This window comes from Mirounga angustirostris, unplaced genomic scaffold (genome assembly GCF_029215605.1).
Source record: "Mirounga angustirostris isolate CCGP_5_RB_7025 unplaced genomic scaffold, mMirAng1.0.hap1 SCAF_1, whole genome shotgun sequence".
NCBI lineage: Eukaryota > Metazoa > Chordata > Mammalia > Carnivora > Phocidae > Mirounga > Mirounga angustirostris.
This window is the reverse complement of record NW_026991709.1, coordinates 148,229,697-148,245,859: the sequence shown is the minus strand read 5'-3', so window position 1 is coordinate 148,245,859 and position 16,163 is coordinate 148,229,697. Positions and strand designations below refer to the sequence as shown.

The 16,163-nt window shown below is 48.3% G+C and overlaps 1 protein-coding gene across 2 annotated transcripts; it reads left to right on the top strand.

The window, feature by feature from the left end:
* The first annotated feature begins 264 nt into the window (after positions 1-264).
* SLC25A38 (solute carrier family 25 member 38) lies at positions 265-11,901 on the top strand. 2 transcript variants are annotated; one of them, XM_045904012.3, is made up of 7 exons: positions 270-663; positions 5,443-5,564; positions 6,333-6,417; positions 7,114-7,293; positions 7,538-7,706; positions 9,190-9,356; positions 10,780-11,706. In XM_045904012.3, the coding sequence occupies exons 1-7, from the start codon at positions 595-597 to the stop codon at positions 10,900-10,902; spliced, it is 915 nt and encodes a 304-aa protein (XP_045759968.1). In that variant the 5' UTR covers positions 270-594; the 3' UTR covers positions 10,903-11,706. The 2 variants fall into 2 exon arrangements, with proteins under 2 accessions (XP_045759969.1, XP_045759968.1); XM_045904013.2 differs by lacking the exon at positions 9,190-9,356 and having other exon boundaries at positions 265-663; positions 10,780-11,901.
* Positions 11,902-16,163: the final 4,262 nt, after the last annotated feature.

Sequence of the window (16,163 nt, the reverse complement as noted above, 5' to 3'; positions counted from 1 at the left end):
CCAGACTGCTTCAATTTTTAATACAAATTAACTACAATTAATTACAATTTAAAATTCTGGTCGTCAGGCACACGAGCCGCATTTGAAGTTTAACAGGCACAGATGGCTACAGGAGAGCAAGTCTGGACTGCAAACACGTTCACACCTTGCACCCCACCTTGGAAACGGCGGGCCCTGCAGTTCTGGACGTGTTCACCAGATGGCACTAAAGCTAACACACCCTCACCAGCTCGAGACAGGCGCCCAACCCCGGAAGCGAAATCCCACGGTTGCACGCAGTTTCCTCCGGCTTTCTCCGCCTCCGGATACACCGTACCTGATCTGGGGTCCGAAAGCGTGCAGCCGGGCAGGATGGGCAGGAGAGCAGAGCCGCGGGGTCTGCAGAGCGAGTGAAGAGCTGTGAGCAGGTCCCGGTGTGCCACGCGGAGCCACGCAGGTGGGCGCGCAGACCCGGCGTCCGACCGCGCGGACGGCAGAGCCCCCGCCTGAGAGCGCGTCGCCTGGCCACTGCTGCCGCGTCGCCTTCTCCCGCGAGGTCGCTAGCGCTGGGCCCGAGCTTCCACCAACGGCACCCAGAGCCCGGCGTCCTCTCCAATGTTTCAGAAGTCACGCCCGGCGCTGCTGCAGCCTCAAGATGTCGGAGACAGGGTGGAGACGCTTATGGTAAACTGCGGGGAAGGGACACAGGGGTTCCGGAACCGCCGGCTCGTGGAGGGAGATTCTCGGGAGTAGCCAAGGGTCAGCGGCTCTCTGGGAACCTTTTCCGCTCCCTGGGTGTGCACAGAACAGGTTGGGGACGTGGCGCGAGAGGGATGGATTGATCAAGGGGAGTGAAAAGGGAAGGGCGAGGGAGGAGAGGAGTTGCAGCCCCCTTGGGACAGACAAGCGACGGTCTCGCTGCTGCTTTGGCGTCCGGGTAGAGTGGGCGGAATTGCCGGGGCCTTGCGAGTGCGAGGGAGTGTGCCGGTGCGACCCTGAACAACGTGCGAGCGCTACCGGATGATGCTTTGAGTTGGATGCCTAGGGCGACAGAGGTGGAAGGACGCTCGGGCAGGTATTTGGACCATCGCAAGGCCCGGTGGTCGCGCCAAACCTGAGAAGCGGTGGGTGCCCGAGGGAGGTGAGTTAGGACCGCACTGGGCACCGGGCGGGGAGGGAGGACACCTGGGTCTCCACCTCCTAGCGGGTGAGGAACTGGTGGGGCTGGTGGCGCCGCGAGGCCACGCCCCTGAGTCTGGATTGGCTGCCGCGGTCGTGCCGCCGGGCCTCCATTGGTGGAGGCGGAGGCGGGGCTGGGCAGGCGGGTCCCGGAGGACGGTCTGGCTGAGTAGCCGCTGGCTGTGGGTGGAGGCGGGAAACGCAGGACTAAGCCGCGAGCGCCGCGGGTCGCCGCCCCGTTCGCTCCGAGGTCGGGTCCGCCGACGCGGGCGGGCGGGGTGTGGGTTGTTTTTTTAATCGCCAAAAAAGGTAGCGGCTGCGGCTCCACTTTACATCTTTGAAAATGTGCTTAACCTACTTCTCTTTCTGGGTCCTCCAGCTCTGGCCTGGAGACTTGTTTGGATTTAGTTTTTTTTTTTTTTTAATTTTTTATTCTTATGTTAATCCCCATACATTACATCATTAGTTTTAGATGAAGTGTTCCATGATTCCTTGTTTGTGCACAACACCCAGTGCTCCATGCAGAACGTGCCCTCCTCAATACCCACCACCAGGCTAACCCATCCTCCCACCCCCCTCCCCTCTAGAACCCTGCTTGTTTTTCAGAGTCCATCGTCTCTCATGGTTCGTCTACCCCTCTGATTTCCCCCGCTTCATTCTTCCCCTCCCGCTACCTTCTTCTTCTTCTTTTTTTTTTCTTAACATATATTGCATTATTTGTTTCAGAGGCACAGATCTGAGATTCAACAGTCTTGCACAATTCACAGCGCTTACCAGGGCACATACCCTCCCCAGTGTCTATCACCCAGTCACCCCATCCCTCCCACCCCACCCCCCACTCCAACAACCCTCAGTTTGATTCCTGCGATTAAGAATTCCTCGTATCAGTGATTTAGTTTTTTAAAGGGAATTAAGAATTGCTTGTGTAAGAATTGCTGTTTGCTAACTACTTAAGTACTATTTACTGCCTTTGTATACTGTGTATTATTCGGTTGTTTTTGCCCTCCTCCCTCAAAAAACGAAATTGTTACTCATCGTTTTTACCTTGAATAACTTTAGGCTATTTTCACCCCTGGGGGCCTCCGCTTAGATCTCTGCTGTGGCAAAGCCCCTAATCCCTCCATTGGCATTCAGTGCTCCTCTTCAGTACTTAGAAAAAAAATCAAACATGCCTTCAAAGGATGTTCCATGTGACAACATCTTACTATTCAAAATGAAAAGTGTAAATTCTGTTTTGTTTTGTTTTTAAACAATGATATTACCTGTTGTATGTGGGGGTTTTTGTTTTTTGTTTTTGTTTTTTAACTAGTAGAGGTTAGTCTCTCCAGCTGGTATATGTTTAGCATCTACTCTGTGCTAACTGACCAAGAAGATTACAAAATTAAAAAAGTTGTGGGCTCTAGGCATTTATTCAACAAATATTTATTAAACGAATGATATGTCCAAGCATTGCACTGTGAAAATAAAGACATAAAATAATTCCTGCAATGAGGGAGGGTGGGTGTGTTGGAGCATGTGTGTGAAGGACCTCAGCCTTAAAACAAACTCCGTACAATACCTGTGGGAGTGTTGGGGAAGCAGCACGGAGAACTGCACAGAAGCTGTTAACTATTTGTCATGCACACAACCTTGCCGGAGCAAAGGGCTGAAGGGAGCCTGGGGAGATTACCCTTTCCAGGGATGGGCCATGCAGGGCTCACTAAGCTTCAGCCTATGGAATTGTGCTCAAGGGAAAGCCATATGCAGATTCCCTGCAGATGACATGATTCATTCATTTTTGACTCTTGGGCACCTACTGTGCACCAGGCTCCGTGGTCAGTGCTGGAGGTACCATCGTGAACAGGACAGGTAGTGGCCTCTTCTGTACTGGATCCTAAGGGAGATGGGCTCAGATGCAGTGGAAGTACTGAGGAGCACTGAATGCCAATGGAGGCATTAGGGGCTTTGCCACAGCAGAAGAGATCTAAGCAGAGGCCCCCAGGTATGAATCAGACATGGGAGGAGCCATGTGGCCTCGAACCCTGTGACGTAGGACACATTCGTGACCTCTGTGAGCTCCAATTTCTTTCTTTCTTTTTTTTTTTTTTTAAGGATTTTACCCATTTATTTGACAGAGAGAGACACAGCGAGAGAGGGAACACAAGCAGGGGGAGTGGAGAGGGAGAAGCAGGCTTCCCGCTGGGCAGGGAGCCCGATGCGGGGCTCCATCCCAGGACCCTGGGACCATGACCTGAGCCGAAGGCAGACGCTTAACGACTGAGCCACCCAGGCGCCCCTGTGAGCTCCAATTTCACCTGTAAAATGGGTTTAAATACCTAGCTTTTAGGAGTGTTGTGAGATCTCGAGGGGGTGTACATAGATGCCTTACCCAGTGCGGCTCCGGGAGCTCGGGAGGGTGGGTTAGTAGGGTTGAGGCTAGAGACTGCCAAGGAGGTCACTGGAATAGATCGGTGTGGGCCGGCTCCAGCAACACTGGGGGCTCATCAGCAGGACTGGGTCATGAAGCCGTAGGTACAGTGAGGAGTTTTATTTGTCTCCCAAACTTGCGGCAGGAATATCTTATGGATTGGAGTAGAGGCAGGAGTGTGGTGAACTATTGACTGGGTTTCCATTTGGGAGTGAGTCAGAGCAGCCTGGGGGCCTCTCAGAGAGGGGGTTGTTGGGCCTTACGGGCTGCGGGCACGGTGCCCTGTGGTGTGGGTGAGGTGGCCTGAGGGGCTGTGGCCGGCGGAGATAAGAAGAGCAAGGTCTGAGGCTGAGGGAAAGAAGCAGCCTGAAAAGGAGCCCAAAACCAGCTGTTTGAAATGCACCGGAGCAGCCAAGTAAGAGGCCTAGGGCTGGAAAGGGCTCCCGGGATGGGCAGGTCCTTGGTGAGCAGGAGGGGCAGCTTTAGCTGGATGGCAAGTGGTGGGGGCTGACTAGCCCACGGGGAGTGGAGGTGATGTGGCTTGGGGCTGGAAAGGCAGGGGCTTTGCTTAAGATACCAATGGAAGGATGAGCCCTAGAAGCACAGACTCACGGGAATAGGGCTTAGCATTAGCCACCCCCCACCCCCTTGGGGGACAGGGAATGGCGTGCTGACAGACTGGCGAGGTAGACACATTTTGCTTGGTTGTATGCGTTGTGTTACCACTTTTGTCATCCCTGGATACTTGACAAGCCATTTGAACAGAGTTATGACCTCCAGGATTACGTGAATTTTTTTAAGTCTTTTAAGTGGTTCCAGTTCTAATTTGAAACTTGCTCGTTTGGTAGAAATGTGGAGTGATCCCTGTGAAACAAAAAAAACACAGGTTACGAGCATTTTAGTTCTGGGTTGGTGGCTATATGGGTATAACCAGCAACTTCATCTTCCGAGCGTCTTAGGACAACAGTTGTCCATGCATTCAAGAATAATAGTCCGAGTACCATTTAATGAGGAGAGAAGATCTTTTTGGATGGAGTTTGCCAAGCTGCTTGTTTGGAGAAGAGCGCTTTTCTTTCCTCGTTGGGTTTTTAAACGTGCCTTTTCACAACCATTTGTGATCGAGTGGATTCTGAGGCAAGCCGTGAGGCCTCTAGCGTGGTGGGCTCAAGGAAGTACATTTAGTCTTTGCCCTTCCAGGTGGTGCCTCTAGATTAGCCAGGGTGTGCAGCTGGCCTGGTTTAAGGGAGAGCCAGCAGACCCAGGGGTAACGGGTGGCTGCTGGTCTACCACACCATCTGCGATCTGCTTAGGTCCCAGTGAGAGGCGTGGGTATAGGAGAAAGGGAAAGCTTTTAAGTTAAGGAAATTCATAGGTTTCACAGGGAGTGGTCCATGTTTTACATTGAACCTGAGCTTATGGTTTCACTTCCTATGTCTCGTTCCTGTAAATATCTACAGGTCCCATAACCAAGAGAGCCTGGCAACCAACAGTTTAGACACTAGGTTCAGTTGATTTTGCTTCTGTGAAGATAAGGAGATGGCCAATAACTTTTAGCCTCAGGACAGAGAGGGAGGTATAGTTGGCAGCCTAATTCACAGATGAACATAGACATGCTGCTCAGAAGGATCCTCATTGCTCATTCTCAGTCCTAAGGCCAGAGAGATCCCCTCCAGCTGGGTATTATGTTCTCCGCAGGGCATTCCAGCGCTGTTAATTCCTGGGTTCACTTTTCCCTTCTCTGAAGTGGGAAGATAATACAGGGCACCAACAGGTGGTTTCCTAAGCCACCCTTACAGATGAAATGACTGGTCTCGGTGTGTAGAAAGCTGAGGCCCGCGGCCGCAGAGTTGCTGACTCAGTGTTCTCTTGCCCTGAAGTTGCATCCGGTGATCAAGGCTTTCCTGTGTGGCTCCATCAGTGGGACCTGCTCCACCCTCCTTTTCCAACCCCTGGATCTCCTCAAAACGCGTCTGCAGACTCTTCAGCCCTCAGCCCATGGGTAAGGCCAACTGCCCCCCGTTTCTTTGAGGAACCGGTTTCAACAACTTCTCTCAGACATAGCAGCATCTCAACTGTGTTAACTGCTGTTCTGTTGGATGCTTCAAGAGAAGCACATTTCCTGCTAATGATTCTCTGGGGGCACCTTCCTGGGATCTGCCCTGATGACATTTGCATTTTATTGTGCTAGCCTGTAATGTCATACAGTGCTGTCTGGTACGAGTAGCGTGGGTGATTTTCTGGAAGTAACGTGTGTATTGAGTGTCTCTTTTATGCCCCACAATGGGCTTAGCACTGTGGGAGGTATACCAAATGCATGTAACGTGAGAGGTCATCCCATTGCTTGCGGTGTGAATCAACAGATAAAACACGTATGTGCCAAATCATGAACATATGGGAACTCAGTTATTCCAAGATGTGTTGTAGGGATTCTTTTTTTATTAAAGATTTTATTTATTTATTTATCTGAGAGAGAGAATGAGAGAGAGAGCACATGAGAAGGGGGGAGGGTCAGAGGGAGAAGCAGACTCCCTGCTGAGCAGGGAGCCCGATGCGGGACTCGATCCCAGGACTCCAGGATCATGACCTGAGCTGAAGGCAGTTGGTTAGCCAACTGAGCCACCCAGGTGCCCCTGTTGTAGAGATTCTTGAGTGCTCTTAGGGAAGAAGTCATACAAAGAAGTCTTTGGATGGGAAGTTCTTTTATGAGGATGGGGTCTAAGTGATTTTTTTTTTCTTTCTTCCCTGCCTCCATTTTGTCTGCTTTCAGATCCGGACGCATTGGGATGCTCGCTCTGCTCTTGAAGGTGGTTCGTACGGAGAGTATTCTGGGCCTTTGGAAAGGGATGTCCCCTGTAAGCTGCCTTTTGGGTCTTCTCCTGCACCCTCTGCTGTCATAGCTAGCCCTTTCTCACGCACCTCACATATCCCCTCTTGTAAGGATAGATGAGCGCTGGAAGCGGTGGGAGGACTTACATGGTCTTCTCCCCGTCTCATGCTACTGCTGGCTCCTATTAGAGGGCTCGGGGAAATAGCTTTATGCCCTAGATGCAGCTTGTTGGAGCAGTAGCAAGTCTAGAGCAGATGCAGCTGGTGCCCCCAGCTGCCGGCGTATCCTTGCACTTGCCCTCCGATGCAAGCAGGCCACACGTGAGGTTCTTCACCTGCAGGCTTTTTCTGGCCCTAGGAACTCAATTTGCTGGGAGCGCCCGGGCATGAATCCTTACCCCAGCTAAGTGGAAGATGACAGTTGATGTTTCAGAACCTCACTCACCCTCCTCAGCTGGAGGGCCAACTCTGAGGTGTGCCCTGTACTGATTCCCAGAGTTCCCCCCAAAGGGATTCCGTTGTCCAGGGCAGTAATGAGTTAGGTAGCCTGCCCTTCGTGGGCTGCCTTCTCTCGTCACTTCCCCATTCTCTTATTGGCGTTCCCTCCACACCTTCAATCAGCTACTTGGATGCAAATCTCTGTCTTTTGGGAAAACCCAGCTAAGACAGTATCTTACAGTGTCGGTCTGGGATTTCTTTCCTCCCTCTGACTTGTTCTGCAGTCTATCGTGAGGTGTGTCCCTGGCATTGGCATCTACTTCGGCACTCTCTACTCCTTGAAGCAGTACCTCCTGCGAGGCCACCCCCCCACGGCCCTGGAGTCGGTCATCCTGGGAGTGGGCTCTCGCTCGGTTGCAGGGGTCTGCATGTCACCCATCACTGTGATCAAGACACGTTACGAGGTGAGTCCGACTGCTTTCGGCCTTCAGGGTGGGTAGACAGAGGCACTGGGCTTTTGTCAAATGGCCACCGATGTCAACTCCGGATTTAGAATCCAAAATAGAGGCCGCTGTGGTCAGAGAACGCAAGCCACATGGGAACCAGAGCCCCTGGTGCCTGGTAATGCCACGTACCCCGAAGTCAGGTGGGTTCGTTGCTCAAACCCAGGGCCGCCGCGCCAGCCACTGGTTCTGTGCTTCTTTGCAGAGCGGGAGGTACGGCTATGAGAGCATCTATGCAGCCCTGAGGAGCATCTATCGCAGTGAGGGGCGCCGGGGACTCTTCAGCGGCCTGACGGCAACACTCCTTCGTGACGCACCCTTTTCTGGAATCTACCTGATGTTCTACAACCAGACCAAAAACATCATGACCCATGGTATGGATGAAAGAAGGTGTGGTGGGGAAGAGCTATCTCCAAAACCTCATATCCTCACCACTTGCTCTGCGATCGGAGCCTGTTTGTTGATCTTAGCAGAGCTTTAGGAATGGAACCATGTCGGCCTCGCATCAAGCATCGGGCCGGGTGCTAGGATGCAGTGGTGGGCGTGACAGACTTGGCCCCTGCCCGTTGGAGCATATAGTCTAAATTTGCCTTTAGTAAATTTAGTAGTTTGGTAGTACTGTAATTCTTGGGTGGGGTGGGGGAGGTATAAAGCATGTTTTGCAATAAAACCTCGCAGATGTGCCTGATTCTTTAGATTGCTGGGTCCCACCCTAGGGCCTCCTAAATCGGAAACTTTGGGGGAAGACCTGGGAGTCAGTGTTTCTCAAGAAGCACTTGATCTGATTCTTATCAGACAAGTTTGTTGAGGTTAGGGAGGTTAGCACCTCCCCTTGCCATGTTCCCAGTTAAAATGGTTTTGAGCCCTCTATTTGGGTGGAGAGAAGGTGCCGGACCTCAGGCATTCTGGCAGACCCATGCTGCCAGGAAGCTCAAGTTGGTCATGACAGGGGCACAATCAGTGGGCTGTGAACATCTACCCAAGCAGAGCCAGGTTCCGATAGAAACACATCCTGTGGAACGAACCTGCATTCAATAAGGTGTCTCTGGAGAATTTGAGCAAGGAAATGCAACCAAGGTCGTGTAAGTGGAAAACCGGCATGCTCCCATCATGACAATGGTAATCAAGTAGAGTTGGGGTGCTTTAGGAGTTTGCTGCTCCACCACAGGCACCAGGAGGCATGACACTGCAGGTCACAGCCTTATTTTGCCACAGAAAGTTAGGGCAATGGGGGAGCTTAGTGTACATTTTTGACCTCTCTTTATGTGTAATTGTTTATTTCAGTCCATTTAACAGTAAGTTGCAGGAGTGATGCCCCTTTACCCTTAGATACCTCCATGTGTGTTTCCTAAGAACAAAGATATTCTCTTAGAGCCATCTCCTCAAAATTAGGAAATTTAACATAGATACTGTTCTTTAGTCTCCAGTGCCTATATCGGGAAGCTCGTGACATTGGTTTGACTATTGTGGGCGATGTTTAACTTTTTATCACTTGGACAAGATGGTGTCTCCAGTGAAAACTCTTTTGTAGTTGGGAAACACCTGGGGTGGGGGGGAATACTTTGAATCTGTATAAATCTATATAAAACATCCTGTTCCTTTCACCCCAGTGTTTGAGCCTCAGTTAGTGATTCTTTCCCAAATCAATTATGATGGTGATGGTTGTAAAAAAGGGCAGATTTTAACTTATGACTCCCATCCACATTTAGTTATACCTTTAAATGTTTACTTCTTAACCCTGTTTGAATCTAGACCCTTCTGACTTTGCGGAAGAATTACTGGGCAACTTGGTATTGATATTTATGTGATGAATGTGAGATTCGTTTGTCACTGAATGTTGCCTTTGTCCTGTTTCAGACCAGTTGGATGCAGTCCTTATTCCTGCTGTAAATTTCAGCTGTGGGATCTTTGCTGGCATTCTGGCCTCCCTGGTGACTCAGCCTGCCGATGTTATCAAAACTCATATGCAGCTCTCCCCAATGAAGTTTCGGTGGATTGGCCAGGCAGTGACACTCATTTTGAAAGTAAGGCTATGGAGTAAATATTGCTTCTTATTGTGGTTAAGGCTCTCTCTCACTCTTTCTCTAGAATGTTAGCGCATGTCCTTTACACATTAGAATCAGCTGGGGAGGTTTAAAAAGTCCCCACCCCCAGGTCACAACCTGGGCTGCTTCTACCTGAATCTCTGAAGGGGGGGTGAAGCCAGATCAGTAGCTAAGTTCCCCTGCGATTCCAAAGTGTTGCCAAGGTTGAGGATCACTGTTAAAAACCTATGGTTGGCCATGGGTTGTTTTTGTTTTTTTGTTTTTTGGGGGGTTTTTTGGTGGTGGGTGGGGGGAACTGACTACATTAGGACAACCTGTGATAACTAGTTAAACTTGGCAGATGGCTGGACTCCACCCCAGACCTATCAGGTCAGGCATTCTGGGAGGGCCTAGTCAGCTGATGACCAAGGACCTAGGAGGAACTCAAGTCAGAAAAAAATCACACACAAATTATTTGTCTCTAGAAATTTGCTCTAATGCAAATAGACAAAAGGTATTATTAAAGATAAAAAGTACAGGAGACATAAAGTACACTTAAGCACCATTTAAAAGCCACTGAGTTGGTCCTTTGGAAGCATGCACTGTTATCACATACCAGATATTCTTGTTCAAGCTAAGTTTGTCCCTACATTTTTATATTTTTCTGTACGTCTCAGTTTTTCTACGTAGCAGAGGAAACAATGTGAGCATACGCATCATGTATCTGTCTCGCCCTAGATATAAGCAAATATTTTTGAATCTGATCATATTTCTCACCCTGCTTGGGTTGCCTGCCTTCTTATTCTCTATACCTAAAAGCCTAAACTTTGAAAATAATATTCTTCAGTATGTATGAAAATGGCAGGAATGATAACGATAGGAATGAATAAATCAGTCCAGATTATGAAGGAGGAGTTAGAGGTGTTTTGTCTTTAATGCTTATGTAGGATGACAAGAGCATACAATGAATTATGCAAACTATGCAAAGATGTTTCCTCCAGGCAGACAAATTGCCAAAAAGGCACCTTTTCCTCCAGCCTGGAGCCAGGGCCCAGGGCTTGGCATGCAGACTGTGGCCTGGATTCTCGGCTGCCATTTGGGGCTTGGTGCTTATGGGAGCTGCACAAGCTATCCAGCTGTATATGGCCACCCTGTAGAAAGATTTTCAGCTGAGAAATAAATTCTCCTGGATAAAGCAAGCCTAAAAAGATAAAGTTTAGCAAAAAATGATGCAAAAAATGATTTTTTTTTTTTTTTAGTTCATCGTCTCCTTGGATCCATTATTCATAGTTTTGGTATTATCTATAAAAATCCAAAACCTGAGGCTCACAAATGGGGTAACAGAGACCCTCAGTCTCACACTAGGTGTGTTCATTGTTTTGCTACTCTGCTTCCAGACTGTTCACATCCGTTTTCCTCGTAGGATTATGGGCTGCGTGGCTTCTTCCAAGGCGGCGTCCCCCGGGCCCTCCGCAGAGCTCTGATGGCAGCCATGGCGTGGACCGTGTATGAAGAAATGATGGCCCAGATGGGCCTGAAGTCCTGACCGAGGGGGACTGGGAAAAGATGGGCTCCATTGCCCTGTTGACCTCCCTGGCTCTTGCCAAGGGCTGCTTTGTCTCACTGTCCTGGAGTTAAGATGAAAGCCAGGCAGATGTGTCCCCTTCCATTACCCAGTTGGAACAGAGAATAGATGGGCCTGACTCAAGCCTTCAGAATCTCCCCAAAGAGGAGTTACTGATGCCTACGGCACACAGGGAGTTAGAAGAAGGGCTTGCACATCCTGCCAGACTACTTGAAAAGGCATTTCTGGAAAGAGCTCTGTCAGGTGCCTCCGCCACCCACCGACGTTAGGCTGCCTGTTTGGATCTGTTCTTGGGCAAGGCATCGCACAGCCAGAGTTGCTGTGGCTGAAGAGCTCCATCGGGGGAAGCCGGGTCCACGGAGAGAGGGGTTCTTGTCACCAGGCTGTAGTCTGTGTCTGGGATGCTGGTAGGATGAGGAAGAAAAGATGTCATTACTTAATTGGCTACTAATCCCCTTCTCAGAGGCCCTGAAGAAGTGGGGAGAGTGGCTTCTTAGCCTGTAAGTGTCCAGATAACTAATTTTGGTTTTGGCCTCTGCACTGTTTCAATTCCAAATTGTTCTGGCATTTTCCTGTAGCTAAAGTTCGCATAAATAAAAGTGAAGCACTTTATCATTGAAAACTGGAAAACCTAAATAGTGTCCTTCCTGTGTTCTAAAATAACCCAGTCGTCTAAGGTGGCTGGTTCTTGACCCATATAGGTCCTAAAATCTAAACGTTTTTTAAAACAGCTTTATTTTACACATTGTATAATTCACACATTTCAAATAAGCCATTTAATGATTTTTAGTAACTTTACTGAGTGGTGCAACCATCACTATGAATCCGTTTTAGAACACATTCATCCCCCAAGAAGAGCTTGGATTTACAATTAATCCTCATTCTGAGCCCCTGCCCTCGGCCACGGCCACCATTGATCTGCTTTCTGTCTATAATTTGCCTTTACTGTACACTTCATAAAAATAAGTCATAGAGTTTATAGCCTCTTGCATCTGGCTTCTTTCACTTAACATAATGTTTTTGAGGTTTCTCCACGTGGCATGTTCAACACTGTCCTTTTTTTGTTTGTTTATGGCCAAATAATACTGTATGCCCATATAAGATTTTATTTATCCATTCATCAGTTGATGATTATATTATTTGAATGGTTTCCACTCTGGGGCTCTTAGAATAATGCCACTATGAACATTCATGTACAGGTGTTTGTGTGGACCTATGTTTTCATTTCTCTTGCGTAAATAGATGCCCAGGAGTGGAACTGCTGGATCATGTGATAACTGTTGAACCATTTGAGAAACTACCAGACTGTGTACCATTGTACATTCCCACCACAGTGCAGAAAGGTTTGGGTTTCCCCACATCCTCCTCAACCCTTGTTATTGTTTTGTTTATTATAGCCACACTCGGGGGTTCCCAGGTGTTTCTATCAACTTTCAAACTTAGGAAAGAGCCATTATATTATCCAAACTGCAGGAAGGGGAATTTTGATCTCCTGGTTAAGAATATGGGCTGTGATCTAGGTGATTCTAGATGGAAAGCCTGGTTCTCTACTTTTTTTAGACACACTTGCAATTGTTCCTGGAAAGTGGGGATAGTAATGGTGAGGGTGAAAGGAGCAGATGTTTCTGGCACCCTAGGTTAGTCTAGTGCTGCCACAACAAATTACCACAAATTGGGTAGCTTCTAGCAGAAATGTATTCTCAGTTCTGGAGCCTATGAGTCTGAAATCAGTGTCAGCAGGGATGTATGTTCTCTGAAGGCTCTAGGGGAGGATAGCTCTGGTCTCTCCAGGCTTCTGGTGGTTGCTGGCAATTCTTGGCATTCATCACTCCAGTCTGCCTCAGCCTCCACAAAGCCTCCTGTGCATCTGTCTCTGTGTCCCAATTTCAAGGACACCGGTAGTTGGATTAGGGCCCACCCTCCTCTAGAATGACCTCAATCTAATTACATCTGCAGAGACCCTATTTCCAAATAAGGTTACGTTCTTAGGAACTAGGGTGGGGGTTATTAGGAACTAGGATGGGGGTTAGGACTCCCAGCATATTCTTTGGAAGGCTGGTCACCATGGATGTAGTGGCTGCCTCCCAAGAACTTTCCTCTTAGGCCAGGAGAGCCTAATGCCAGTGGGGGCCCTCCCAGGGGCCCTTGGCAGGGGAGGGGCAGAGATGAGGCCCAGAGGTCTAGGCTTCAATTTGCTCACCTTATACTTGGCTGGTGAATTTCAGTCACAAGAGTCACCTTCTAAGCTCATTATGATGTGGTTTTGGAATACAGGTGAGGTTCAGTGGGGTGGGGTCGGGAGCTGACGACCAAGAGAGACATCTTTGGTGGTTTATTAAAGCACAGGGATAGAACCTGTGGGCAGAAAGAGCTGCTGCACTGGAATATGAGGGGTGGCTGATTATATACTTTGGGTTTGGGGGAGGTAAGGAAAAAGGTTTTCAAAAGGATTTTTATATGTTAAAGTAGACTCGGAGGCCTTGCCATTGTCAAGTTAAGGTTGTTTTTCCTTCTAGCCTGGCATTAACATTAAGATAGTTGGGAACTCCCTGGAGGAACTTTATACTCTGCCCACTTCAAGTATCTGTCAATGGACTGCAGGTTATAAGGACATTTAATTGTACTTACATTTCCTACTGGAAGATAGGTTATTGATAGAAATGCTTTGTTCTTATAAAATGCTAAGACATTTGTAAACTCAGGGACACTCATGTCTTGCAGGATTGTGATCTTTATAAATTGTTTTTCCTTTCCTTAGTTTTAGGGCAGCCAGGAGTGCCTGAGGAATGTCACGTAAATCCCATCTGGGGGGGGTTGTGGGGTGTCAGCTTCTGCTTTGTCCTCAGCTTGCGTTCTGTTCCATCAATTAGAATGTTCTTTTGGGGCAAAAAAAAAAAAATCGTAAGATTTGGAGAAACAGTCTAATTTCCTCTACACACGGAGTAAAACTGGAGTTTGCCCTTTTTAACCCGGATTCCAAAGCCAAGTGGCCCTGGGTATCTCCATATCCCAGGCCCCAAGAATTTTTTTTCCTCTTTTGCAGTCTGTCACAGCTATTAAAGTTTGTGAGTTTCAGCTGGCTGGAAACAGTGCCCAGTGTTTTTTTTTTTTAAAGATTTTATTTATTTATTTGATAGAGTGAGAGAGCACAAGCAGGGGGAAGAGTAGAGGGAGAGGGAGAAGCAGGTTCCCCGCCAAGCAGGGAGCCCGATGCGGGGCTAGATCCCAGGACCCTGGGATCATGACCTGAGCCGAAGGCAGACGCTTAACCATCTGAGCCACCCAGGTGCCTGCCCAGTGCCTTTTAAAATTGATTTGTTCTTGGCTGCCTCAGACTTAAAGCAAATTATTTAGAGGCAGAGCTTTGTGGAAGGAAACAATCATCTGGCCACTACAGATAAGGCCTGGTAAGGCATTCGCTAAAAAAGTACAGAAGCAAAGCTTTCAAGCTGTTGTTATATTCAGTTTCCAAAAATATATTACAAAATATTTCAGTCACAAAGAGTAGAGCAAATGGTACATTGGCCCTTCATTCCCATTACTGAGATGAAATGATTATCAGAATTTTGCTACCCTCGTCTCTACTCTCCCCTTTATGAAGTCTTTAAAAAAATCAGATTCCAGACATCACACCATTTCACCCTTCCATAGTTCACCTCTAAAAATTTGCATCTCTAAAAATAACATTTCTTACATAACTACAATGTTATTATCCCACCTGGAAAACGTTAACAAATTTGTTGCATATAATCCAATACCCAGCCCGTATTCACATTTCCAATTGTCTCAAAATGGATTTTTTAAGGGTGCCTGGCTGGCTCAGTCCGTCAAGCAAACCCCCTAGATCTCAGGGTTGGAGCCCCACGTTCAGTGGAGATGATGTGGGATACAAAGGCAGAAGGAACTGTAGATAAGATTAAGTGTCCTTATAACCTGCAGCCCATTGACAAATACTTGAGGCAGGCAGAGTATAAAGTTCCTCCAGGAAGTTCCCACCTCTTAATGTTAATGCCTTGCTAGAGGGAAAAACAACCTTAGTTTGACAATAGCAATGCCTCAGGTTTCCAGCGATTCTTCTTTAGCATATGAAAATCCTTTTGGAACTTCCTTTCCCTTTATTCCCCCCAAGCGCAAAGTATGTAATCCGTTGCTCCTCACAATCCTGGGGCAGCAGCGGCAGTGGTATTTTGTGCCCGTGAGTCCATCCTCATGCTTTAATAAAACCACCTTTTTGCACCAAAGACGTCTCAAAAATTCTTTCTTGGCCCTTGACTCCGGACCTCACCAACATTGCGAAACTACATTATAGAGATTACTTAAAAATAAAATCTTAGGGGTGGCTCAGTTGGTTAAGCCTCTGACTCTTGGTTTGGGGTCAGGTCCTGATCTTGGGGCTCTCAGGTGGAGCCACCCTAGGCTCCTGCTCAGCGGGGAGTCTGCTTGACAATTCTCTCCCTCTGCCCCAACCCCCACATGTGTGCGCGGGCTCTCTCTCTCTCAAATAAATATTTTTTAAAAATGAAATCTTAAAAAGAAAGGAAGTGTTTTTTACAGTTGGCTTATTAGAATCAAGATGCAAACAAGGTCCTGAGTTTCCTTCACCAGATCTCCCACAGGGTAAGTAATTTTGAGGTGAACCACAATTAGAGGGAGTTCCTGAGGGCCTCACCAAATCAGAGAACCTAACAGCAGTGACAGTAATGGGCAGTTGCCAAGCTGAGGTCTGCTCCCCAAAGCAATGTCCCTTCCATGCCCCACAGGCTGAACAGTAGGCATTTCCAACTTCTTGCTGACTTCAAATTCTCAACTTTTTCACCACTCCGTCTCCAAAAAAAGCTGGCTGAATGCAATAGTCTCTAGGTGTTATTTCAGCGTCCAAGGTCTTCCCAGTGGTTCTTCCAAGTGGGATCCAGTGGGTTAGGTAGCTAATAAACACTCTGAATCTAAGATCAGTAGTTCTTAAAGCAGGCTACACATTGGAATCACCTGAAGAGCTTTAAAAACTGATGTCTGGGTCTGCCACCCAGAAATTCGATTGTAATCAAGCTAGGTTGTGGCCTGGGCACGAGGGGTTTTAAAAGTTACCCAGGTGACCCTAACGCGCAGCCGTGGCAGACAACCACCGAGGAGCCCTGCAGGGCAGGGTTCCCACTTGGCTCTCCTTAACCTGCTCCAAGGGTTAAGCCGGAGCTGGCGGGGCGGGGCCGGGGGCGGGGCCGAAG

Bases quoted from the DNA above. Each gene is read 5' to 3' on its own strand.
- SLC25A38 (XM_045904012.3), top strand. From the start codon at position 595: ATGTTTCAGAAGTCACGCCCGGCGCTGCTGCAGCCTCAAGATGTCGGA. The intron at 5,565-6,332 runs GTAAGGCCAACT...GTCTGCTTTCAG, and splicing joins CTTCAGCCCTCAGCCCATGG to ATCCGGACGCATTGGGATGC. The intron at 7,294-7,537 runs GTGAGTCCGACT...GCTTCTTTGCAG, and splicing joins TGATCAAGACACGTTACGAG to AGCGGGAGGTACGGCTATGA.